The following is a 25504-nucleotide window of genomic DNA, read 5'->3' on the forward strand; positions in this document are numbered from 1 at the left end:
GGCAATCTATAACTTCTCCACTGAGTTGTACATGCACAGAGTTCCTCTACTATCTTGCTTAGAGGCCACACACAAGATATCTCCTTCATCACACAAGGTGATGCTCCTACACTTTGATAGTAACCCTACTGCTCTTTTCTTTTCAGAAAAACAAGAGCTTGGGTTGTCAGCTCTGAGCTGTAAACTACTATACTCAGTGTCCTGATTTGGTGCTGCCTTTGGGAGGATGAATCAGGACGGCGACTCCAGTGATCAGCCCACCGGTGAGTTTTCTGCTTGTCCAAGTATTTGCCTACCTGCTCCTGTTTGTTCCCCATATTTGCTTTCCATTCATTTTTCTCCCAAGTAACCAGCAAAAGGATGAGAGGAAATGGTCTCAAGTTGCGTGGGGGAGGTATAGATTGGGTATCAGGAAAAATGTCTTCACTGAAAGAGTGGTCAGGCCTTGGACCAGCCTGCCCAGAGAGGTGGTGGGGTCACCATCCCTGGAGGGGTTTGTAAGACATGTAGCTGTGGCACTCCAGGACATGGGTTAGTTGACATGGTGGTGTTGGATAGATGGTTGGACTTGATGATCTCAATGGTCTTTTCCAACCTTAAAGATTTGATGATTCCTATTGGAGGAGAATGCTGGGTCACAACTAGGGCAAAACCTGTGAGTATAATGCTGAATTGTATGCTGGGAGGGTTACTGGGACTTTGAGGTTTCCTGGTCCACATCTAGATATCAATGTTCTTAGAACTGTACTCCATGTTGAAACAACAGTTTTGATAACTTCTTGCCAGTTCAGAAGAACATATGATCTTTATTACTGATACACAGCTCATTCACAGTTTGTCCATAGTCCATCCTTCTCATTATTTGCTTTTATAGGTGCTTTACCCTATGAAGTAGAACTGGGGAAGATACACGTAGATTTGCATGTATGTCCCATGGAGTTTCAGTGTTAGGTCCTTGCTGGAGAGGTTGAATGGACAGGAACGTGTCACTTATTCTGATTCAGTCATAGAATCCCAGAATCCCAGGGGTTGGAAGGGACCTGGAGAGCTCATGGGGTCCAACCCCCCTGCCAAAGCAGCTCCCCAGCTCATATTGCACAGGGCGGCGTCCAGACGGGGCTGGAATCTCTCCAGAGATGGAGACTCCACACCCCCTGGGCAGCCTGTCCCAGGGCTCCCTCACCCTCACTGGGGAAAAGTTCTTCCCCATGTTGGTGGGGAACTTCCTATGCTCTGACTTGCAGCCATTGCCCCTTGTCCTGTCCCCACAGACACTGAAAAGGGGCTGCCCATTTCCCCCTGCATCCCATCCTGAAGATACTGATAAACATGAATAAGGTCCCCCCTTATTCTTCTTTTCTCCAGGCTGAACAGCCCCAGCTCCCTCAGCCTTTCCTCACAGGGGAGTCCTGCCCTAGATTCCCTTTGCTCTTCCATCCCCATCTTTGGTTACTGGGATTGAGCATCAGCCTCTGCGCTGGGCATCTCTGCGGAGGAGAAGGGCCGGGAGGCGCGCAGGGCAGGGGCAGGGCTCTGCGCCCCTGGAGCTCTAAGGGGCATTCTTAGGGCTGACGTGAGGGCTATTTTTTGACAGTTTCCATTGTTCCCCACCCTTTGTTAATGGGTGAGGTCTTTTTGCCTGATTCCTTTTTCAGCAGTAGAGGCTGTTACCAGAGCTGTCTGCTCACAAGTTTGGGGGGTTTTCTTTTGTTGTCAAGAATCCTGAGAGTTTCCTTCTCCCTTTTTCACACTCACTCAGGCAAACTTGCCCAGGCAGTATCTGGGACTGGTAGGATATCCCCTTGCTGGGATCACAAGGGAGGTGGTCCTTGCAGCCAGCACCCTCATGCCACACTCTGTCACAGTCCACGTTGCTGTAGGGTGAGTTTGGGGCTCTGGACACCTGCCTACACTGAAGATCTGGCTGTTGTCTGTGGGTTTGAATGTGGGAGTTGAAGAATGGAAAGTTTTCAGAAAATTCCTGTGGTAATGTGGCCTATCTACTCCTTCATCCTCTGTGTGTGTGTGTTTATTGCTGTGAGCAGATGATGGTTACACGTCAGGATGTCACCCAGACTCATGAATCATCCACAAAAGGACCTAGAGGCTGGGTCTTTGGAAATAACCATTCAAGGGAAGGCTCCATAGCTCAGACCATGCTTGGTGCTCACAAGAAAAGTGTGCCTCACATGGTCAGGATATTCCTACACTGCTCATTGCAGGGTTATTTTTGTAGGGGGAATAAATTCAGGCTTTGGTGTTAGATCTGCTCTGAACAGGCACGGGATGGCACTGTCTAGAGGGACACACTTCCAGCATACTACCTGTGTGGATTTTACACCTTCTGTGGAAGTGCTTAGTACTGCTGACTCTTGGGAGTCAGGATCCTGGGTTCAACAGGTCTGATCCACTGATGATTTGTATCCTCACTGAAGACAGAGTCTTCAAAGCTGGACTTCCATTTGTCCAGCCTCCACCCCCTGCCCTCTGTAGCCACGGAGTTAGTGTTACATTCTCTAAGCCCTGCTGCCCCTGCAGCTATACTTGGAGAGGAAGGATATTATAATCTTGTGAAAGATTAAAATATTTTTACTGTAATCCATCTGGAAGGGCAGTGCTTTTCTCAGGGTAGGAGCCAGCCAAGGTTTTTCCCATTCTGTCCTCACCTTGTGTACAGGAAGGAAGTGCTGGCAAAGGCGCCTTCAGCTTCCTGACGACTTGGGAGCACATTTCCAGGCACAACCTTCTCCACCATCTATCACCCATCCCAGCCAAACAATCACAGCAGTGCAGTGGGAAGAGCACCCATCTCTCCTCAAGGTGTTGGAGGCAGCAGGAGCACAAGCCACCAGCCTTCGTGCAGAACCCAGTTTGATCCATAGGCTGTGTCTGACAGGGGTTTTCTTCCCTTCCCTTTAGAACCAAGGACTTTGTCAAAATTCCTCTTTAGAAGGGGAATTCCCCTTAACAAAGGGAAGAAGGGGCAAAGAAGGCCAAGGGCTGATGTTTAGTAAAGAAGCCACTGCCCTGACTGGTGGGCTGTGGAGTCTTCAGCCAAGGGAACAGCCAGGGATGCTCTCTGGTCCTGAGCTCCCCGGGGTGAGGAAGGCAGCGACCGTGCGACTGGCGTGACGGAGGCAGAGGCTTCTGTCTGGTCTTCTGGGTAGGGCAGTGAAGAGGCAAATGCCTTGCCCAAGGAAGAAATAAATAAGGTGGAGGGCTCACCTTTAATGAATCAGCTTTGCTGGATGGGACTCTGTGCCTCTCCCCAGGAAAAGAGTCTCCTCTGGTCTTTTAAGAGCCGCGTTACAATATTCGGGTGATGTTTGCAGACATGTCTACTCTGTGACCCTTTATTAACCATTCCTTAAAACAGCTATTTTGTTTCATCTTACTCAGTATGACTTTAGTAGGATCACCAGCTTTGAGCTGGGAATTTTGGTCCTGAGAGCAAAAACCTGTAAAGATCAGCCGTTAAGAGATGATGAGCAATCACTGAAACACCTCTCACCACCACTCTATACTGCTGTTGTACAACTGGGTAGGGAAGAATGTCAGGAGTCTAACTTGAAGGAGAAACAACTTCTCAGAATTTGAGGCTTAATTTTCCTCATGTGTCTCCCAATTTTCCTTGTGCTTAGAGCTCAGCACAAGAAGGACATGGACCTCTTGGAGCGGGTCCGGAGGAGGCCATGAGGATGATCCAAGGGCTGCAGCACTTCTCCTAAAAAGACAGGCTGGGAGAGTTAGGCTGCTTCAGCCTGGAGAGGAGAAGGCTGCAGGGAGACCTCCGAGCCCCTTCCAGCTCCTGAAAGGACCCACAGGAAAGCTGGGCAGGGCTGTTTGTGAGGGCAGGGAGCGATGGGACGAGGGGTGATGGGTTAAACTAGAGCAGGGCAGGTTCAGGTGAGACATTGGGAAGAAGTTCTTCCCTCTGAGGGTGGTGAGACACTGGCCCAGGTTGCCCAGAGAGGTGTTGGAGGCCCCATCCCTGAAGACATTCCAGGTGAGGGTGGATTAAGCTCTGAGCACCCTGCTCTAGTGAAAGGTGTCCCTACTCACTTCAGGGTGGGACTAGATGGCCTCTGAAGGTCCCTTCCAACCCAGCAGTCTGATTCTGCTGTTCTCTCTCACTGAATGCTTTGTGTGTAAGGCTGAGCACCCCGCTTTGCCTTTCTGGCTGTGAGCGTCCAGGCAGGTAGAGCCCTGGCTGCATTACTGTGTTCTACCTCTGCATTTGCTAGGAGGTATTTTGGAAAACATCCTGTTGTTCTTGGGCCTGAGATACACCAAAGCCACATCCCAGTGGGTTGTGTCTGACAGCCAGAGGGGTGATTTAGGGAAGGAAGGAGAGGGATGGAAAGACCATCAGCTCCCACAGCAGTGCCGCCTGCCCTCCGGTGCTGTATCCCACTCTGCCTTTGAGCCCACACCTCAGCGCCAGCCAAGGACATTGGCTTGTCAATTAATGTGGAGTTAAGACCTCCAAGTCCTCTCTGCATGAGTGGAGGGTTTGAGGCACAATGCTGGTCAAGACTCCAGCCTCATGGTAAAGGTAAAACTTGCTCAGCAGTTGCCCATGGTGCAAGACAACGGTGGCTGGTGGGGCTGCTTTGTTCCTGACTCAACTGACGCTCCCTCAGCCTGGCCTTGGGCTCCTGGCAGGAGTTTGGGCTGTGTGACTCTTCACAAGGGCAGCATGCTCAGGCTCACAGTGTATTTATTTAAGGCTGTGTTCTGGTGGAGTTGGGCTGCAGCCTGGATGTGAGTGTAGGCTCTAGAGTTAAAGAGAGGGTATGTTGTTTTAATGATAAGGGTTTAGGCTGGAGTTGGGGAAGTCGTTGGTGAAGCAAACAGTGTAGCGCTGCACTTTGAGGTCTGGCTGCTCTGACCCTGTGTGCCTGCTGCCTGGTGGGGTGGCTTTCTATTTGTAACACATCTTTCTGTGCAGTTTGTGCTTTCTATGCTTTTTATTCCATGTAAAAAAAACCCCCGTGTGGGACTCTTAACAGCCTTGATGAGCAAAAAGATCCCCAGCTCCGTGCTGGCTACCTGCAGGAGCACCTCTCCTGCCCACCCAGATGTGCCTTGCTGTGGTTACTTCATTCCTTCTCCTCTGTCTCACATTTTTGTTGTCCTTTGTCTGGGCTTGCAACAGGCGTGGGGTGGGGACTGAGCTCCTTAAATGCCTTTACAACACTGTGGGACAGAAATGATTTTGTATCTAAGGTCTTTATAGGACGTGGTATCATGGAGCCCTCCTTGAAATTCTGAAGGCATTGCTGAAATGTGAACAATGTCAACCAGAACCTGGGGGTGTTGGGTGACTGCAGGTTGAATATGAGCCAGCAGTGTGCCCAGGCAGGCAGGAAAGCCAATGGCATCCTGGCTTGTATCAAAAATAGTGTGGCCAGTGGGTCTGGGGAGGGGATTGTGCCCTTGGACTGGGCACTGGTGAGGCTGCACCTCGAGTGCTGGGTCCAGTTCTGGGCTCCTCACCATCAGAAGGACATTGAGGTCCTGGAGCGAGTCCAGAGAAGGGCAACCAGGCTGGGGAAGGGGCTGGAGGGCAAATCCTCTGAGGAGCAGCTGAGGGAGCTGGGGGTGTTGAGCCTGGAGAAGAGGAGGCTGAGGGGAGACCTTCTCCCCACCTCCCCTGCCCTGCCAGGAGGTGCAGAGAGGTGGGCGATGGTCTCTTCAGCCAGGGGACAGGAGATGGGACAAGGGGCAATGGGCTCAAGCTGCCCCAGGGCAGGGACAGATCAGATGGGAGGGAAAAGTTCTTCCCTGGCAGAGTTGTGGGGCTGTGGCACAGGCTGCCCAGGGAGGGGCTGAGTCACCTTCCCTGGGTGTGTTTAAAAAAGGGTAGATGAGGTGCTCAGGGATCTGGTTTAGCTTAGGATGGGAATGATTGGACTTGATGATCTTAAAGGTCTTTTCCAACCTGGTGATTCTGTGATTTTTAAATCTACCACATGAATGACACCTATTGGAACAGAAAAACGAGGTGAAGGTGCCAGGGGGTGGGAAGGGCAATAACCAGCAGTAGTAGCTGTGTGTTTATGAAAAAAAATAACCAAACCAGAAAACTTCCTCATCAGGGCAATGACCTAGTACTAGGAAAAGTCAGGTCAGGGCTGAGAGTAGATGCTGTCCATTGAAGCAGCAACTTTAAAAGAAAAAAAAACCCCAAGACTCAGCGACCTAGTTTCAGGTCCTGCCATAGACCTGACGTCCCCAGACAGTTTGTGGCATTTGGCAGTCTCATTTCCCTGTTTTGTGAAAGTTTTCATCTTCCCCTTTGTGAAGCTGCCTGACTGTACGTGGGAAAGTCCTCTCCTTAGCAGCATGCAGAATTTCTTCATTTCTTCCTAGAAAATACTGGATTGTGTTGTTGCTTGTCCTGGCCATCCTGCTTGGGGGGAAGGAGATGTCACTCTAATGGGCAGCGGGCGCTATTCCTACATGCCCCCATCTCTAATTTATTTTATTAAGCTAATTAAGCCCCGTGAGTTAAAAGGCAAAGAGATGAGACAGGACTGTGATTTGTGGACAGTGTCCCTTTTAAAGTAGGAGGGTGCCAACCTGAAATCAATCCAGCACATGCTCACTGAGCAATGTGAGGAAGATGGGGTGGCCGTAGCACGATGGGATTTGCTGCAGCCACCCAGCCAAGCGCTGGGAGAAGCTGCGCCGCCGCCGCCGCCTTGTTGGTTCCCAGCGGCTGTGGCTGGGAGGACTGGTGATTCTCAAAGAAGTGAAAGCAGGCAGGGGCTGGTGAGCCCCTCCTGACGTGTGCTGGTGGCCGGGGCGGTTTGTGGCTCAGGGGGAGGCAGGTTTTTGGGGCTGACAAAGTCTCTGAAAAGGCGAAATTCAGGTTTGTTAGGCAGAATGGTGTTTGCCCAGGGACACGAGAACAGTGTGACTGAGGGTGTTTAGGTTGGACAGGTGGTCAGACAACACGAACTGATCCGTACCAAGGAATTGCTCACTGGTCTCTTCATTCCTCTTTGCAAAGAGGGATGGAGCTGTTTCCACCCACCCAGGTCCTTTTGCACAAACCTAGCGAAGAACAAGGCTCAGGCTAAATCCAGCAGTCCCATCTGACCTCCATGGGCTCTCACAAGGTCTGGGTAACAAACTTTGGGGAAAAAAAGTACTGCAAAACCAAACAAGCAGTAGTCATAGAATCCCAGAATCTCCTGAGCTGGAAGGGACCCGTAAGGATCATTGAGTCCCACTCCTGCTTCACACAGGGCCATGACAAAGTCTGGAGGTGAAACTGTGTCCTGCAACCCAGGACCATGTTACTGCCTCTTGGTGCCTGGTACCATGTGGCGCCTGGAGAGAGTCATGAGCTCCAGCATCCTCCCTTCCCTTCCCTCCCAGAGGCAGACGCCCTCTTCCCAAGCAAGACCCTGTGGGGTGGTGTGAGCTCTGGGGGAGCGGAGGGGTTGCGTGCAGCACGTAGCCACAGATCTCCTGGCCCAAGGTGTCTGCCCCTGAACAAAAGGCTTTGGGAGTTGTGTGCAGGGAGGGAGGAACGACTCCACCACTGCAGGGATTCGTTTGTGTTTGAGTGGGAACTGTGAGGCAATAGCAGTGCCCTGCTCCGAGCCTGGAGCCCTGTTTGCTGTGTGTGTGATTGTACACTCTTTTAAATTAAACTATTTTGCAAGCACTTCCTTCCTGCATTTCTCAGGAGGAGGGAGGGGGGTGTGCAAAGAATGTTTAACTGCCTTTGACGGAGGAGGAAAGCTGAAGAAAACAAGAGATGCAATCCTAACTACTGACCTTTTACTTGAGCTTGGTGATGTTTTTCAGCAGCAGAGCCTCCAGGGAGTAACAGCATCCTCCTTGCTATTGTGCTGCCTGCCCAAAAAGGGGGCTAAAGTTCAGCTTTTATGATGTTCTCACTCTGGGCTTGTGGGAAAAAGGCCACATTCCCTTTCTTAGGTCATACGAGTGCAAGAGATGACAGAGTCCTACAGTCTAACCCCAGGGCATTAGGCCAGTTCAGAATGAGACTGGGATAGACAGCTCGGTAAATATGCAGCCAGCTTTTTCTACTTACAGAGATTCACAGCAGGTGGGAGGGTAATTTACATTGTTAAATTAAAAGGCACTGATTTATTTTATGTTGGTGTGTTATTGTTTCATAAAAGCACATGGGTTGCCATTACTCATAATGGACTCTTGCACTTTATTGTTACATGCTCCTTTTCCACTTTGGTCGACAGTTACTGGAAGTGAATGTTATCAACTGAGGCAAAAACAAGAGGCCAATAAGCATAAAACAAACCCCCAACCTCCTCCCCACCAAACCGCAGGGTTTTAGGGAACCTTCCAGAGTTTTGAAGCTTGAGATGATTGCAGCAAGAGGTTGTGCTTCTGGTCCATCAGAGCCTGGCTGCCCTGTCCCACGTGGCAGGGGCGGGAGAGGCATCGGTCCCTTTGCTCGCTGGTTCAGAACAGGGTCCCCATGTCATAGGTGCCACCTTGCCTGGCAGCCAGCACTGTGGCAGGCTGACTGTCACCAGCTCCTGCAGCAACATCTAGTGCTTCTATCCACTGAGGTTTCCTTCAGCCTCACTGTTGAGGTGTCACTCGGCAGATGCTGAGCATAACCCTTGCTACGGAGGGGTGGTTGTGCTTCCTGATGAGCTGAGCAGAGGAGGAGGTTCTGCCTGGAAAAGCTGCTTGTCTTAAGGGTAGCTGCTGTTTTAAAGTTACTATAAGACATCCTAGTTAAAACATGAAACTGGATGATGCATTTGTGTCGTGACTCCTGCTCGAGGTGCTGCAGCATCTCAGTCCGGCCAGACTGACTGCAGCAGACTGAGATCACAGAATCACGAGGTTGGAAAAGACCTCTGAAGCTCATGAAGTCCAACCAATCCCATCCTAAGCTAAACTATATCCCTGAGCACCTCATCTACCCTTTTTTTAAACCCATCCAGGTAAGGTGACTCAGCCCCTCCCTGGGCAGCCTGTGCCAGGCCCCGAAAACTCTTTCAGGGAAGAACTTTTCCCTCACATCTGCTCTGACCCTGCCCTGGGGCAGCTTGAGCCCATTGCCCCTTGTCCCATCTCCTGTCCCCTGGCTGAAGAGACCAGCGCCCACCTCTCTGCACCCTCCTGGCAGGGCAGTGGAGGTGGGGAGAAGGTCTCCCCTCAGCCTCCTTTTCTCCAGGCTGAACACCCCCAGCTCCCTCAGCTGCTCCTCAGAGGATTTGCCCTCCAGCCCCTTCCTCAGCCTGGTTGCCCTTCTCTGGACTCGTTCAGGGACCTCCATGTCCTTCTTATGGTGAGGAGCCCAGAACTGGACCCAGCACTCGAGGTGCAGCCTCACCAATTGTGAGCACAGGGTCACAGGTCCCTTCCCGTGGCTGATGCAGGAATGTTACTGAGGTTGGCGCCTTCTCTTGTGTATCAGAGAGCACATAAAACCCGCGCTGCACTGAGCTACGCTGCGGGTCACTGCAGGATGTGTGGTGTGTCTGGTTATAAGGCAAGATGTGTGTCTTGGCAGAACAGAGCAAATGGGAGTGCTGACTGATCTAGCAGCATAAGTGCAGCTGCAGGGGAAAGGTCTTGCTCCCTGCCCCTCTCCCTCAGGCCCTCGTGCCCAAGCCTGGGTCCATGAGTCATCCTCTTTGCGCCGGTGCTGCCACCTTGGACCCTTCCCCAAGGTGGTTCCATTCACTTTCCCAGCAAGAACCAACTCGTATTTTGGCCAAGTTGGTTTTCTGCCAGCAGCTTGGGTGGGATGGGCTCATGAAGGGTCTGACAGCTGGGTCCTCAGGCTGGGCCAGGGAAGGGGGTCTCTGCCCTACTGCAGGGTGAGCTGCTGCATGGGGAGGGGTCTGGTGTAACTGGACATGCGATGGAGGTGTATGGGATGAGTCACTTTGCCTTTGGACAGCTCTTGCTGGCTCAAGTGAAATGTCTTGGCACCAGCAAAGTGGTATAGAACAGCCAGAGATTAATTCACAGGACTTGAAGGACACATGTATGTCAGAGCACACCTCTGGGGGCTGTTTTCTGGGTGCACATGGGTTAGGTGCACCCCTACACCCCGGTCATGCTTTTACCATCCTGGTACCACACACCTGTGATGTGGTGGAGCATGTGACTGTGGCAAGTTGAGGGCCAGCTCAAGATGCCTTATGATTTGTCTTTGTGCCTTCTAACACTGAACCTTCCTGCCACAGCATCTTCCAATGACAGACCCTCAGATTTAGTAAATACAAACATCTCCTTGCCTGAGGTGTGCAGGCAGATGTTAGGGTTCTGGAGGAGAGAAACGAGGTGTGTGGTGTCTGTCAGCTCTCTGGCAGTCTCAGTGATCACGGTGAGCAGCAGAAGACAGTTTAATGCTGGGAAAATGGCCTTGAATGCCAGGGGCTTTGCTCCAGTTGAGAGCTGGACCCATGCTGTGAAGCCAGCAATATTCAGCTCTGACCAAGGCAGGATCACAGACCACTTGGCCAACCCCAGAACTGCTTCATATGAATCTTTCTGGCTTCCACGGGTTGATTTCCATATGCACAAGAATGTGCCACGGCAGCTTGGCATACAGCAGCGTTTGGATGTAGGTGCTGGATGTAGGTGGTCACCCAGCTGCTGCTCCCCACCACCAGCCTGGCAGCGGGTGGCTTCAGCCCCCATCCCTGCTGCTGCCCAGGGAGAAAGGCTGGATTACAGAGCTGGAGGCTTTGGCTCTACAGATCATTCATTTAACCTTATCTAATTTGCCTAATTTGAGGAGGTATCTCTTTTCATTTTCTTCTGGATGCTCCTTGTACTGAGCTACACAGACATTTGGAGGGACAAGAAGTTTTATAGGTTGATTGCTTTTTTCTTGGGGGAAAAAGGGATTAGGATTCATTGCTGGCTTTCCTTCTCCAGGGCAGCACCTCAGCAAAGTCCTCTGCTAAGCAATTTTCAAGAAAATTGAAAAGAATGCTTCCAGAAGCATGTAGCCAGCCACCGGTAATTGAGCATAACAGGAGTTCACACAGTTTGGAGCTTTCATAATGACAGAGGAGCTTTTCTTGGGATTTTTGAAATGTCCTAGACACAATTAAAAGAATTTCTCTGCGAGGAGAGTGCAAGCTGGGGACTCTTCAGCAGATGTAATCACTCAAGGAAAACTTTGTTTGGCTTGGCTGGGTCCTGCCTTCGTTGCATGGCCTTTCATCCCACCGCCAGTCTTTGTCTCTCAGTTCTTTGCAGTGTCTCTCTGTCCATCTTTGTCTCTGTCTGTCTTTCTCTCTCTTGGGCTGTCCCACATTCCCTTGCACAGCGTTAACCTGGCCACGTCCAAGACAAACAGCGAGTCAGATTGAAAGAGGGGGCCCGTTGGCTGTCATCAGACTTCGTGGTCACTCGCTTCCTAGAATTAAAGGCTGGGAGTTGATCTGTCAGCCAGCCAAGCCAGGCACAATGATTTGGTTTCCATTTTGCCCCTTTGATACTGGCTTGAGTAAGTTCACCAGATGGGAAAGCAAAATTTCCATCAAAGTGAGGAGAAATGCACTTTCTTACCCAGATCCCTTCTGCCCCATGGCTCCTGATGTGGGTGACACAGGTGGTAAGACTCACCTGTTGTTTCCTAAAGGTCTTTGGAAATCAGGGGGGTTGTTAGGGAAGGGGTCTGTGACTAAACTCTTAAGTGTGGTGTGGGGTGTCTGGTAGCCCTGGGGAATGGAGCTGGGAGAGGAGACTGCACAGAGTGGGGGCAGTGCCAGGCTCTGCAGGGAGATGCTGGGTGAACTGCATCCCATCCCCGAGCCCCAGTGTGGGAGAAGCACAGCATCTCCCTGTCTCAGCAGCTGTAACATGAGGCTGGAGGTGCAGCTCTGTAAGGAAGCCAGCACCTGCTCCCTGCCAAAGGGAAGATACAGACGTGAAGGGCTGTTGTCTTTGCAGTCACACCGGCTGGTGGCAGGGCTGTGTGCTGGTGCTGCGTTCAGTGCTGCTGCTGAATGTGCCTTGTCCTGCTCCTGGCTTGTGAGAAAGTTTGAGGAGGCCACAGAGGTGATCTGAGAGCTGGAGCACCTTTGCTCTGGAGCCAGGCTGGGAGAGTTGGAGTAAAGCCCTTAGAAGAGAAGGCTGCTTCTGGGGAGAGCTCCGAGCCCCTTCCCATCCCTCAAGGGGCTCCAGGACAGCTGGAGAGGGGCTGGTGCCCAGGGCAGGGAGGGCCAGGCCCAGGGGAACGGCCTTCAGCTGCAGGAGGGGGATGGAGAGGGGCTGGGAGGCAGAAATCCTTCCTGGGGAGGGGGGAGGCCCTGGCACAGGGTGCCCAGAGGAGCTGGGGCTGCCCCTGGATCCCTGGCAGGGTTCAAGGTGGGGTTGGATGGGACTTCGGGAACCCTGGACTGGTGGGGGGTGTCCCTGTCTGTGGCGGGGGCAGGGGGGCACTGTGGGCTTTGAGGCCCCTTCCCAGCCAAACTGTTCTGTTACCCTGTGTTTCTATGACTGTGAAAGGATTGCATCGGGGGGATCAAAACACACTTGGCTGTGTGCCAGTCTGATAGGGAGAACTCAAATATTGTTATTTCAAATGTGTTTGAAATAAAGTAAGTGGGGGTGGAGGAAGGGACCCATTTGGAAAGTATTTTAGGTACCTGCAGCTCACAAACACATGCAGAGAGAGTTAAGTTGCTCAGGTAGCTCTGTGTCAGACTTTATGGGGTTTTTCCAGTGTCACAGAGGCCAGTGCAAACCTCCTGATGTCTTTTCTGGTGTCTGTGCTCCCCAAGGTCCAAATCCAGCTGCTGCTCAGCCAGCTACAAGCTATTACAGCTTGTAAAGTCTGTTGCAACTCCTGGTTGGCAGATGTGCTAGACAGCACCAAGAACTGTGGAATGCTGGTACTCCATGCATCCATCCCTTCCTGGCGTGGAGATGCTGGGGAGGTGTCTCAGTCTACCTCCTCCAGCCCCCACAGCTCACTTGTTTAAACTACTGCCTGGTCCACATATTTATTATCCTTCACTTCAATATCTGATTGCTCTTGTTTTGTTTTAAGGCTTTTTACATTCTCTGGTGTGTTGTCTTTGCTCAACCAGGGCTGTGGTGGCACCATAAACCCAGAAGTGGGACTCCAGTGCCAGGCACATAGCAGTGCGCAGCGGCACGGCTCTGCTCTTGAATGATGGAAGCACTGTGCCCTGTGGTCCTTCCATGGGATATGATGACATGCAAATGGCCTTAATGAATATTACATTTTAAATTATATGTGCATTTTGAATCAGTGAAGCTATGGGCAGGAAGGTATGTGAAAGATCATTGGAACTTCCCTGTTTGGCAGTTGCCAGCTTGGACACCCCAAGCCAGAATATTTTACAGTGTTAATTTTCCTCTGAGGCTGAAGGCTGAGGACACTTTAACTCCCACCCACAATAGTTCCTCAACAGGAACAATCTCTAAGGGAGGTCAGGCTGAAAGCATGCCATCCTTCTCCTTTGTATGTGGTTTGACTCCATGTAAACCGTTCTGCTCTGTGTGGTTTATACAGTCCAAAGTTCTCCTAAGACAGAGGGATGTTCCCCTTCCAGCCTCCTACTTACCTGCTTCAGATTCCTTGTTGCTACCTCAGCAAGGCAGCCACTGGCAATTGCTTTCCAAGCTGCTTTGTTTTGGTGTTTCTGATGTCCCTGTCTCTCAGTGGACCTTTCCTCCCTGCTTGTGGGAGCTGTTCTCTTTTCCCAGATGAGAAGCATTTTCTCATTGCTCTAATCTGATATGATTGGTAATAAATTAAATTAATTATCTCAAGTTGTGTCTGTTTTGCCCATGATGGGAACTGCTGAGCAATCTCTCCCTGTCCTTGTCCTCATCCATGAGCCCTCACTATGTCCTCTCTTCCCTGCCCAGCTGAGGGGGGCAACAGAGCAGCTTTGGGGGGCACATGGTGTCCAGCCAGGGCCAACCCACCACACTGCTGTGCTTTTTGGACATAGCTGGTTCCCAGCTTTACACAGCAGTGTGTGCTGGGCTGTACCAGCTCCTGTCAGCTAGTGGACAGCAGTGATTGCAGCACCATAGCCTGCACTGTGATTTGGGCATGTGGCAAGTTCCCTCACTGATGGAGTTGTGATGAGAAGCTGGAAGGTTCCCTCTTGGGCACTGACTGATGTTTGAAACACTCCCAATGTCTGTGATGATTAGAGAGACTGAGTGAAAGCCGGTGGGCCCAAGGAGCACCTGTGAAATGGTGCTCATTGCAACAAGCCCCTTTAAAGTCCAACCAGGCTTCCCTTGTTTAGCAGCAGGACTACTGCAGCACCCCAATTCCCAGTAGCCCACCCTGTCAGCAGTCCCTGAACCCAACACAGGTTCCTGAACCACACACAGTCTGGGGAGGCAGCAGGGCATCCCACGCTGAGCTGGTTTGCTCTTTAGATTCAGCAGAGTAACTCAGTTTCTCTCACTATAAAGACTTTCCATTGGTATTCATGGCTCATCTAACAGCTCCTGACTGTTTCCTGGGGTTCAGAGGGAAAGGATCTTTCCATGCATAATGTAACCTCATTCAGTGGTGCAGCACTGGGGTTTTAATTTTTTTCCCCCAGAAAATCTATAGCATCTTGTTAGTCCAACCTGACACTGTCAGCAGAGGCAGTGAGCTGCCTTATCTCCCCCAGTCAGATAAACACCTCGCAACATCCTGTTTCTCTTATGTCATTCGAACAGGAAGAGAACAATTGTTTGAGATGTGCGTCAGTCATCATTGTAACCAGGCAGCCACGGTACCCTCCCCGTTGCCATAGAAACCAACAAATCTCTTCAAACATGTTGGTGGGGAGCTGACAGGTATCCTTTCTTTTTTACTTACCCTCCCAAGAGCTCTAGCTCTGCAAATCACGGCCAGGACCTCTCAAAGATTGTTTTGTTTTATTTTATTTTATTTTATTTTATTTTATTTTATTTTATTTTATTTTATTTTATTTTATTTTATTTTTTCATTTTATTTCATTTTATTATTTTATTTTATTTCCTTTTATTATTTTATTTCATTTTATTTCATTTCATTTTATTTCATTTCATTTTATTTTATTATTTTATTTTATTATTTTATTTCATTTTATTTCATTTTATTTTATTTCATTTTATTTTATCTAAGAGGGTGCACCTGTACATTTTGCAAGTGCATGGCCATCTCTACTTTCATCCTAAGGAGCAGCAATGTCTTTATTTAGCCTTGTATCTAGTACTAGAACCAGTGAAAAAACCCAAGGCAAGGTCTCAGTGGTAGTGCAGTGTGAAGTACTGGGCCCTGTCTGGGTTGTGTGCTAGAGAAGGATGGCTTGGGCCAGCCCACTCATGGAATCATAGGATCAAGGTTGGAAAACACCTCCAAGATCATCTAATCCAACAGTTACCCTACCATCTATTTCTAACTAAACCGTGTCCCTAAGCACCTCATCCAACCTTTCCTTGAACACCTCAAGGAACAGTGACAACACCACCTCCCTGGGCAACCCCTTCCAGTGCCCAGCTGCTCTTTTGGAGAAGAAATTTCTCCTCATTTCTAACCTGAAGCTCCCCTGGTACAGTTTGTAACCATTCGCTCTTGTCCGATCACTAGTTACCTGTGAGGAGAGGCTGACCCCAGCCCACCACAACCTCCCTTCCGCCAGCTGTAGAGAATGATATGGTCTCCCCTCAGCCTCCTCTTTTCCAGGCTGAACAGCCCCAGTTCCATCAGCCACTCCTCATCAGACCTGTGTCCCAGCCCCTTCCCCAGGCAGGTTTCCCTTCTCTGGGGACACTCCATGGCCCCGATGTCCTTCTTGTAGTGAGGAGCCCAAAACTGAACCCAGCACTCGAGATGTTGCCTCACTGGCTCTGAGCACAGGGGGATGATCACCTCCCTGGTCCTGCTGGCCACGCTATTCTGACACAAGCCAGGGTGCTGTTGGTCTTTTCAGCTACCTGAGCACACTGCTGGCTCATGAGTGTCAACCAGCACCCCCAGGTCCTTCTCCTCTGCCCCATTCTCCAGCCCCTGCCCCACGCCTGTAGCGCTGCTGGGGGTTGTCACGAACAAAGTGCAGGAAAAGCATCAGGCCATTTTACAGTCCTGTGGAGATGACCAGGAGAGCTGGATGCATGCAGGGAGCAGATCTGGTATTTGGAGTGTGTTTGGGAGGGATTGGGACTGTTCTGGCACTGCAGGGTGGGATTCTCAAAGCAGCCACAGGCACAGAGACAACTGAAGCACGTGTTACAGGAAGATCCTGGTGTTCCTGGGCAGTGGTGAGCAGCAGTGCTGGGGAGGGTTTTAACGTAGTGCTCAGAGATGCAGCTATATGCAGAAGAAGGAATTTTTTAGTATAGGAATTTTACTGTTATTTTCTTCAGCATCAGCAAGGCAGCAGGTACTGTCTGCCTGCAGGGAGCTTGATTCAGCCCAGGCAAAGGGGTCTTCACTTTTTTTACTCAAGTCTTTTAGTTGCAGTACATGTGACCTGAGAAACTGCCTTACTAGGCTGTATTTTTAGAAGGAAGCTATGATATTTTCCTCAAATTAGCATTTAAAGCAAATCAGTTTGGTTTGGTGCACAGCCCTACAAGAGAATGCCCCATCTGCCCCTCCTGTGTGGCTGTTGCTCACAGCCCATCTCCCCATGCAGGGGAGGAGGAGGGAGGAGAAGAGGAGGAATGTACAGAGCTGGCAATAGTCTTGGAGACATCATCTCTTGAAAACACAGTCTGAGGACAGAAAATAAGCCAGCTGTGATGGGGAGCTGCTGGCCTGGAGGGGATGATCTTTGGTTACCCACTGCTGCCTTCACCTTGGTGCGATCGCCGAGGACAGAGCAGTGGAGAGAAAAGTGGATTTCCCAGGAACAGCCCTCGGAGAGACAGGCAGTGACTCCCAGGAGCTCTGGGATGCAGGGCACCATCCTTCAGCATCTGAGAGTGAGAGGAGAGCAGCTGCTGGGGGCTGGCTTGCCTGCCTTCCTTTTCACCTTCCTCAGGCTGAAAGTCCGGAGGCAAAGAGAAGAAAGCAGCGGTCATACGGAACTGCCACACATCTGGATCAATCCAATATTGCCAGGAGATGAGATGTGCAGAGGCTTTCATGCCAGCATTCTGTGTCTTGCAGCAGCTCTGCTGAGGCTGAAGCTCATGTTCAGGGGGAGGTGACACGAATACCAGCTGAGGCTCTGAGCTTTGGCTTTGATTTTGTTTTTTAACCATCAGGAAGGATTCATACAAGTTTTAACGTGTTGGATAGAGGGTATCAGGAGGGACTCTGATGCAGAGACTGGAAAGCTGTGAATTTCCAAGTAAATACTTACTAAAAGCAGTAAGTAGCAAAATATGTGTTCCTAAATTAACAAGCCTTGTTCCAATAGCTGTGCCACCTCCTTTGGTTTGGCCTCTGTCAAGCACTGGGCAATAAAAGCTGTGGGCTTTTGTCTTGCTGGAAAACTAGTGTCAGTTGCAATTGCAAGATGCTGAGCTTGTGCCCCAAACTCCCATTACCTGGAGCTCACAGCTCTAGGTTTTCCCAGCCATTGTGTGCTGAGAAAAGAATGAGAGCTGTTAGGATAAACATGGCTTTGGAAGGAGAAAGGGCCACAAAACGTGGAGGTGCTGCAGTCTTGGGCTTTCTCCTCATCTCTACAAGTAGAAAACTCCTCAGTGTGGATGAGAAACTTCCCATGAGCCAGCAGTGGCTCTTGCAGCTTGGAAGGGCAATTATATCCTGGGCTCCATCAGCAGAGGGGTGGCAGCAGGGACAGGGAGGGGATTGTCCCTCTCTGCTTTGCCCTCGGGAGGCCCCAGCTGGAGTCCTGTGTCCAGAGCTGGGGCCCCAGTACAAGAGAGATGTGGGGCTGTTGGAGAGGGGTCAGAGGAGCCAGGGAGATGATCAGAGGGCTGGAGCAGCTCCCCTACGGAGAGAGGCTGAGGGAGCTGGGCTGGTTCAGCCTGGAGAAGAGAAGGCTGTGGGGGGACCTCACTGCAGCCTCCCAGTCCCTGAAGGGAGCAGAGGAACAGGAGGGGAATCAGCTGGTTCAAAGGGTAGATAATGGCAGGACAAGGGGGATGGATTAAAACTAAAGGAAGGGAGGGTTAAATTAGATATTAGGGGGAAGTTTTTACAGAGAGAGTGGTGAGGAGCTGGAACAGGCTGCCCAGAGAGGGGGTGGGTGCCCCATCCCTGGGGGTGTTCAAGGCCAGGTTGGCTGGGGCCCTGGGCACCCTTGTGTAGCTCCAGGCCTGGAGGTTGGTGTCCCTGCCTGTGGCAGGGGTTTGGAGCTCTGTGATCCTTGGGGTCCCTTCCAACCCAGACCAGTCTGTGATTCTATGATTCTATGACCTATAAAAGGCAGGAGCTGAACCCCTCACACCACAAGAGAAAAGCCTTTCCAGTGTCACTCCGATGTGATGTGAGATTTAGAGCGTCCTCACAATGCTTTGTTAAAGCTGATGCTAGCACGGCTCTGGAGAAAGCTCACATGAACCCTAATTTAGGTGAAAGTCTCCTTAATTTAAGCAGAAATTATGCACAAATTAAAAACTGCATTAAGAAGTTAGGATGTGGTCCTGAGCCCAGTTAAATGCTTCCTTCACTCATGTGTATGGATATCTTTGTGTCGGCTTCGTTGGGTGAGAATTTCATCCATGGAGCTGTTCCTTCAGGGAGATGTTTAGGTTGGAAGCTTTGGCTGAAATAATTTGGCATCCCTTGGGTGGGATAGGTCAAACCACACAGATTTCAGCTGCAGGTCAGAGCCTTTGTGGGGGGTACTGAACGTGGCCCAAGCATTTATAGCTGTGCATCTGAACACATGCTCCAAGAGCATGAAAATACTTTGCTAATGTCAGGAGCTCTCAGGTTCTTCTCTTTAGAACTTGGGGATTTCCAGAGATGGCTGGAAAAATATCTGTCTTTTGTGCTTTGTGCTCGTCCTCTGCATACTGCAGTTGGCTTCCCTAGACCTGCTGCTGTTCTTCATAGCCCCACCACCACATAACAAGAAGGACGTGTGTCACAAGTCCCCCCTTTTATCCCCAACAATATTAATTTCCTTCACCTTCACAGGATCCATCAGCTTGAAAGAAGAAATAGTGTTATAGTTTGCTGTTTTCAGTGTTCCCATTTCTGTGGAAGTGCCATTCACTTGCATCCTGTCTCCCCTCTGTTCCTGGGAGCTGTGGTGAGACAACCCCAGCACCAGGATGTGACACGTGGCTCATTCCACAGCGGGGAGTGCTGCCAATGCTGTGGGGAGCACACTGACTCGCTCCTTACCCATCCCTGCTCAGCTCTGAGATGGTTTATGGGAACAAAACCCATTTCTCTGTATCACTGCAAAAATGCATGGAACTGTTGGCTCCTGTGAGTGAACACAGCTTGGCTGAAGTTTTGGAGGAGGAGAAATATTTCATGATCAAAGGGGATTTTTCTTAAATAGATTTGAAAACAAGGACACAAGCCATGGTTTGGGCAGGACAGGGATCCACCAAGCTCTGTGTCTTCAGTCTCTGCACTGGCTGTGCCTGGCAGTGGAGGTGTAGGGAGAGGGTGCAAAAACCCAGAGGGAATGAAGGAGTGCTCTGCTGTCCTCCCCTGCTGCGTGCACCCTGGCTCTCACCATGTCCACAACTCCTCTGCACTGTCATTGTGGCACTTAGAAACCCATGGCAGCGAAGCTAGAGCCCATCTACCAGGTGCAGAAACCAGTCAGTGTCACAAATCACTTGGAACAAGTTAACAATTGTTATCTTGTTAGGCTTTTCTTAATTTGGATTTCATTGGCAGGGGGGTTGGACTAGATGATCTTCCAAGGACCCTTCCAAGCCCCTGAAAATGATTTCTTAGTGTTATTTTTAGAATTGCCACTTACTTAAAAATAGGTGCCCTTCTCCTTGTCAAGCCAGGGTGTATTTGCAAGTACCCAAAACCGACTCCTCTTTGCTTGAGGGAGTGACCCTCATGTGTGTCCAGACTGGTGGTGTGAGATGCTCTCCTTTGCCACTGCACAGGGGAAGGGATGTCGCAGTGAGCGGGTCGCCTCAGGTGCGGCGGGAGGATGTTCCCAAAGCTGGGGAGCATCTGGGTTAAGTTTCACCTTTATTTTCTTCAGTTGGCACCAGGGCTGAAGAGCATCTTCTGCCCCTGTGCCTTCAGTGCCCAGATGTTGCTATGGTTCAGATCAGTGTGCACCAAGTGGGAACGTGAGCGTCCCAAAGGTCCTTGGTGGGAGTACCGGGGCAGGAGTGCGCTGAGCCCGCCGCACACGGTGCTCTCTGGTAAGCAGCTCTGCTTTCCCTTCATTGACAAAAAGCACCAAGAAAATGAGAGGAAAATGTTATTGGCTGCTCTGCCCAGCCAAACGAGCCTTTGCTTTTAATGAGAGCGCCTTCTGTTTGATCTGTGTTTTTGGGGGGAAATGATGAATTTTAGCCATTAGGAAAACAAAAGCCATGGTTATTTGTAAGGATTGTTTTATAAGAAGCATATGTGGGCTTTATTATTCTTTTGCTTGAAGTGTGGGGATTGTTTTCAGTTGGGAGGTTGCATTAGAAGAATGTGAACTTCTGACTCACTGAGAAACAGAGCGTGTATTAGCAAAATTGTGAGGTTTCCTATTATGTTTTCATAACTCGAATTTCTCAGAATGGATCTCTTTTGCCCTCAGTTAAAGAATGACTTTTACTGCCATTGAAAAACACCAGATTCTTTTTCCAGAAAATCTGGTGTTGCTTTCAGTACCCTGTTGCTCTACCCACTGTTCTGCCTTTCCCTTTCTCCTCTCCAGCACAGCAGTTTTGCTTTCTCAGTGTTCTGCCTGTGCAGCTCATTTCTACAGCTGTATTTCTGTTTGATCCCTGAGTTTGGGCTTCTCCATAAAATGATATGGTCAGCAGTATAGTCCAAGGTATGTCTTAACACAGTGAGCCCCGAAAGGGGTGGGCCTAGCTTGTGGCATCTGAGGAATTCCAGCTTTTCTCTGGGGGAATTAAATGAGAAACATGAAATCAGCATTGGATATGTTGGCAGGAGCTCTGTGATAAGCTTTTGCAAGGGTTTTCAAGAAAACACACTTAGCAGAGCCAGCACTAACGCTGCAGGACTGCACGCTGTCAGGGCCAAGATCTGCTATCAAAACCAGAGGCTGCAGGTCAGGCACTGCTGGCCTGTAGCTTGCTGTCCTGCATGTGGTTCTGTGTTTCCATTCAGTTGGGTCTGTCTGAAAGATGGTGAAGCACCACCAGAAGATAAGATCCCAGATACCTTGCTCCTTGAGCAAAGAAGAGCATTTCCTGCCCAGTGCAGCAAGTCTCTCACTAGAATTAAGGGGACCTTTGCCCCCAGCCCTCAGCACAGGGGAGAACTGGGGTAGGGAGAGTTGTTTGGGGTTGACCAGACTTTTTGTCTGGCCTGTAAACCAAAACATAACCTGGTTCTGTGGTTGAGATGGATGTCTGGACCGCATCGTGGCACTGCGTTAGGTGATGCGAACGCCTCTGCGCCGGTAAGGATTCCAGCTGTGGGGCACTGCATCTGCTGGAGGGGGACACCCAGCCACAGCCCCCGGATCTCCTCTGCTCCACAAGCAGGAGGAGATGGCTGTCATGTACAGGCATCCGTTGCAGGGCTGGAAGGAATCACAGAACAGTCACAGCTGGTCAGCAAATGGAGAAATAAGGAACCATTCATGGGAAATGTGCATTTTGGCTGCTGAAAATGAGCTGGTGTTCACAATCAGGTGCAAGTGAGGAACTTACTGAGTTTTGGGGGTTTTTCCTCCTTGTTTTTTCCTCTGATTTGACACAGAGATTCCAGTGGCTGCGTTAGTGCAGAAGGTGAATTCACATCTGAATGAAGAACTGGAGAAACGAGTAACGAATCCTTTTCCTTTGGTGAACCAAGACTCACAGACCTCCCAAACGGCTGCATCTTTAATGTTAAAATTACAGGGGAGGTGTGTGGTGTATGGAGGTTTTAAGATGGTGGTGGCTGCATGTGGTTACTTCCCTTCTGATATCTGAAGCCTTCTGTGCGGTGGAGTTCAAAGCTCCACCGATTCGAAAGCTGTAGCTAAAATTGGAAACCGAGCCAAAGGCTGGAGGGAGCCAAACATACCTTATAAAGAAGGACCCTCTCGTCTTGTAGCTTCATTTCCTTGTTGTTTGAACTCAGCTAAACCCACATAGTTACATGTTTTAAAAGCATATTTGTCTTTTGTGGGAGATGCAGCTAAGGAACGGTAGCGGAGCCCAGAGAGCGAATTTTGGAGCCCTGGAAATTGTGCTAAAGCAGAGCAATTCATTGCTTCTGAAATGAAACAGTTTTGTGACATCCGATCCTCTTCTAAATTTTGCACTGGAGGATTCAGCGGTGGGATATAATTAACATTTTAATTGATTGGCCTCTTAGGAGAGCATTCCTCTGCCTGTCTGCAGCCACTGGCACGGGAGACGCTTCCCTGCGAGTGAGGAGCTCGGGGGCGCTTTGATTCTTCGTGGGAGTTTCATCGCCGCAGCCGGTGGAGGTTGGGATGAATCACCACATGGTTACTCCTTAAGTCATAATGTTCTTGGAAGGGAACTGCTATCGTTCCTGGAAATAGCTGGTTTTCCTAAGACTCAGAGAAAGTATTTAAGAGCCTTTGGTCCCCTTGGTGCAGGTGCATCTGAAAGAGGAATGAGTGGAAACCCTCCCCATCCCCGACATGGGGTGTTTAAAATTGATGTGGAGGAGTGGGGAAGGATGTGCTGGAAATTCATCCTGGTCATGGTGGGATGGGAGAGTGAGTGGCATTCCTGGAAAGGTCAGTCTTGCTTAAGACAACTGGTAACTGCTAAAGAAAATGAACCCAAGAGCCAGAGACCCCCCCTAGTCCAGGGGAACTTGGCAGATCTCATCAGAAGGTGATGTGGCCACTCGTTAGACAACGGATGCACAGGGATCACTGCCTGCCTGGCTCCAAGCTCACTTCCATCCCCACAGGCACATGTTGAGCATTGGTTTGAGCATGGGCATTGGTCCCAGGCCCAGCAGCTCCCACAGACAGTTGCTCAGCCATGCTGAGTCTGAGCCAGCCCCACGGCCACAGCTTGGGGCTGGACCAGGACCTCACTGAAGCAGTGTGTGCTGAGAGCAGGGGGCAATGCAGGGCCAGCACAGTAGTTGCCAAAGGCTTGCTAAAGCCTTTGCTTTCGTACTCATCTTCTTGCTATGTTTCTGGATAGTTTGAAGATCTGCCACCTCGGCTGTTTGCCAAGTTATTTGGGGTTTTGATTCTTTATGGGGGAAAAAATCACCCCCAGTTATAATCTATTTGGTGAGTTGCCAGGGTCTCTTAAGCAAAACCCTTTGTGACCCTTCAGAAAGTGAATTGAATGAGAAGGAGGAAAAACTGGCCTAGGATTTGCAGAGAGCAGTGACAGTCTCAGCTGAGCTCCTGCATCATGTGGGTGCCAAACAAGCTGAGATTGCGTTTCATTGTGGGTGAAGTAGGAAATACAATCCCCATCCCTGTTTGGAAAAATACAGGCAAATTACAGCGATGCCATTAAATGTCATTTCAAACACGTGTTCTCAATCAGAACTGGAGAATGGATCGGTGCAGGGGGGTGGAGCAGCAACAGGGACAAGCTCACTTCTCAGGATATTGCATCGATCACAGTCTGACCAGCTACCAAACCGCATCCTGCCTCTGTCTGCAGCTTCTGGTGCACTAATTACCCTTCACTCCCTCTGAAACTGAGGAGGAGAGTTCCCATTGCCTGGCTGCAAGGTTGTGTTTTAACTGGATGCACCTAGGATGGAAATGGGACAGTTACTCCAAAAGAAACAATAATAAGCAAGAAGTTGCCCAAAGTTCCCAGCTCTGGGGAAGATGCTTTGCAGGGATGCTCTGGGCAGTGGGTGGTCTCTCGTCCTCAGAATTCCTGTTTCCAAAGAGGTTTCCCTGTTTCCTCCCTGGGTTTGGTGGAGGTCTTGTCTCCTGCTTGCTGCCCCAGTGTGGAGCGTCTCTGGTAGGTGAGTTTTCAGCACGAGGCAGGGATGGTGTGGCAGGACTAAGCTCTGCTGTGATAGCATAAACCCAGCTCATTCAAACAAAATAGAAAGATGGATCCACATCATACCTGCTGCGACTGGTGACTGTTACTTCCATGGGGTGTGACATCTTTACCCACTCTGTAGTTGTGCAGCATGTCAGGTATCTCTGTCCAGACACACTGGTAAATTGAAGAACCAGTTACTGCAAAAGCCTCCTACAAAGCAAAAGGAGAATGGCTCTGCTCTACCCTGCCAGCTGAAACCTCTAAATTCACATGTACGTGATTTTTCTGAAGTCTGTCCACTTCTTTTAAAATGATATACCACGTTACCTTTTGTCTCTTCTTTTGTATCTATTTCCTTGTCTTTTTTTTTTGTTTTTAATTACAACCCAGAATTTTCCAATGTGTATGGCATAAATAATACCTGTATATTCTGAAATTGCTTTTCTGCCTTTTATATGCCATTTCACATAGGTAGGAGAAGTTCCATATGGAAGCATTTTCACAAGCTCAAAAATACTTTGACAAGACCGGATGGTTTATTTATGTTACGTGTGCTCATTAACAGGAGGCACAGCAAGAAAACCTAGAAGGTGGAAAAACCTGTGAGATTCTGTGAAAGAATTTTGTGTCTGTCTAATAAAGTCAGCTTGTCTGCAGAGATTGAAAGTTTCTCACTAGAAAATCACAGAATCCCAGGGGTTGGAAGGGCCCTGGAGAGCTCATGGGGTCCAACCCCCCTGCCAAAGCAGCTCCCCAGCTCATATTGCACAGGGCGGCGTCCAGACGGGGCTGGAATCTCTCCAGAGATGGAGACTCCACACCCCCTGGGCAGCCTGTCCCAGGGCTCCCTCACCCTCACTGGGGAAAAGTTCTTCCCCATGTTGGTGGGGAACTTCCTATGCTCCAACTTGCAGCCATTGCCCCTTGTCCTGTCCCCACAGACACTGAAAAGGGGCTGCCCATTTCCCCCTGCATCCCATCCTTAAGATATTTATAAACATGAATAAGGTCCCCCCTTAGTCTTCTCTTCTCCAGGCTAACAGCCCCAGCTCCCTCAGCCTTTCCTCCCAGGGGAGATGCTCCAGGCCCTTCATCATCTCCGTAGCCTCCTCTGGACTCTCTCCAGGAGATCCCTGTCTGTTTTATCCCAGGGAGCCCAGCACTGGACACAACACTCCAGGTGGTGCCTGACCAGGGCAGAGCAGAGGGGGAGGATCCCCTCCTGTGATCTGCTGGCCACATTCCTCTTGATGCCCCCAGGATCCCATTGTCTCCCTCAGCCCCCAGGGCACACTGCTGGCTCATGACCACCCTGTCACCCACCAGCACCCCCAGGTCCTTCTCCACAGGTGTTCAAGGCCAGGTTGGATGGGGCCCTGGGCAACCTTGTGTAGCTCCAGGCCTGGAGGTTGGTGGCCCTGCCTGTGGCAGGGGGTTGGAGCTCTGTGATCCTTGGGTT

At 50.2% G+C, this 25504-nt stretch overlaps 1 protein-coding gene across 1 annotated transcript in view; it reads left to right on the top strand.

The window, feature by feature from the left end:
* Window positions 1-226: 226 nt before the first annotated feature.
* EXD3 (exonuclease 3'-5' domain containing 3) overlaps window positions 227-25504 on the top strand; it is a gene marked incomplete at both ends in the record, with an annotated part of 227076 nt that continues 201798 nt past the window's right edge. Inside the window, one exon of the mRNA XM_084272681.1 lies at window positions 227-263. Coding sequence (XP_084128807.1) covers window positions 227-263 — 37 coding nt within the window. The remainder of the gene's footprint in view (window positions 264-25504) is intronic.

The sequence above is a fragment of the Gallinula chloropus genome (assembly GCF_964237585.1).
Source record: "Gallinula chloropus genome assembly, chromosome: 18".
NCBI classification, from domain to species: Eukaryota; Metazoa; Chordata; class Aves; order Gruiformes; family Rallidae; genus Gallinula; species Gallinula chloropus.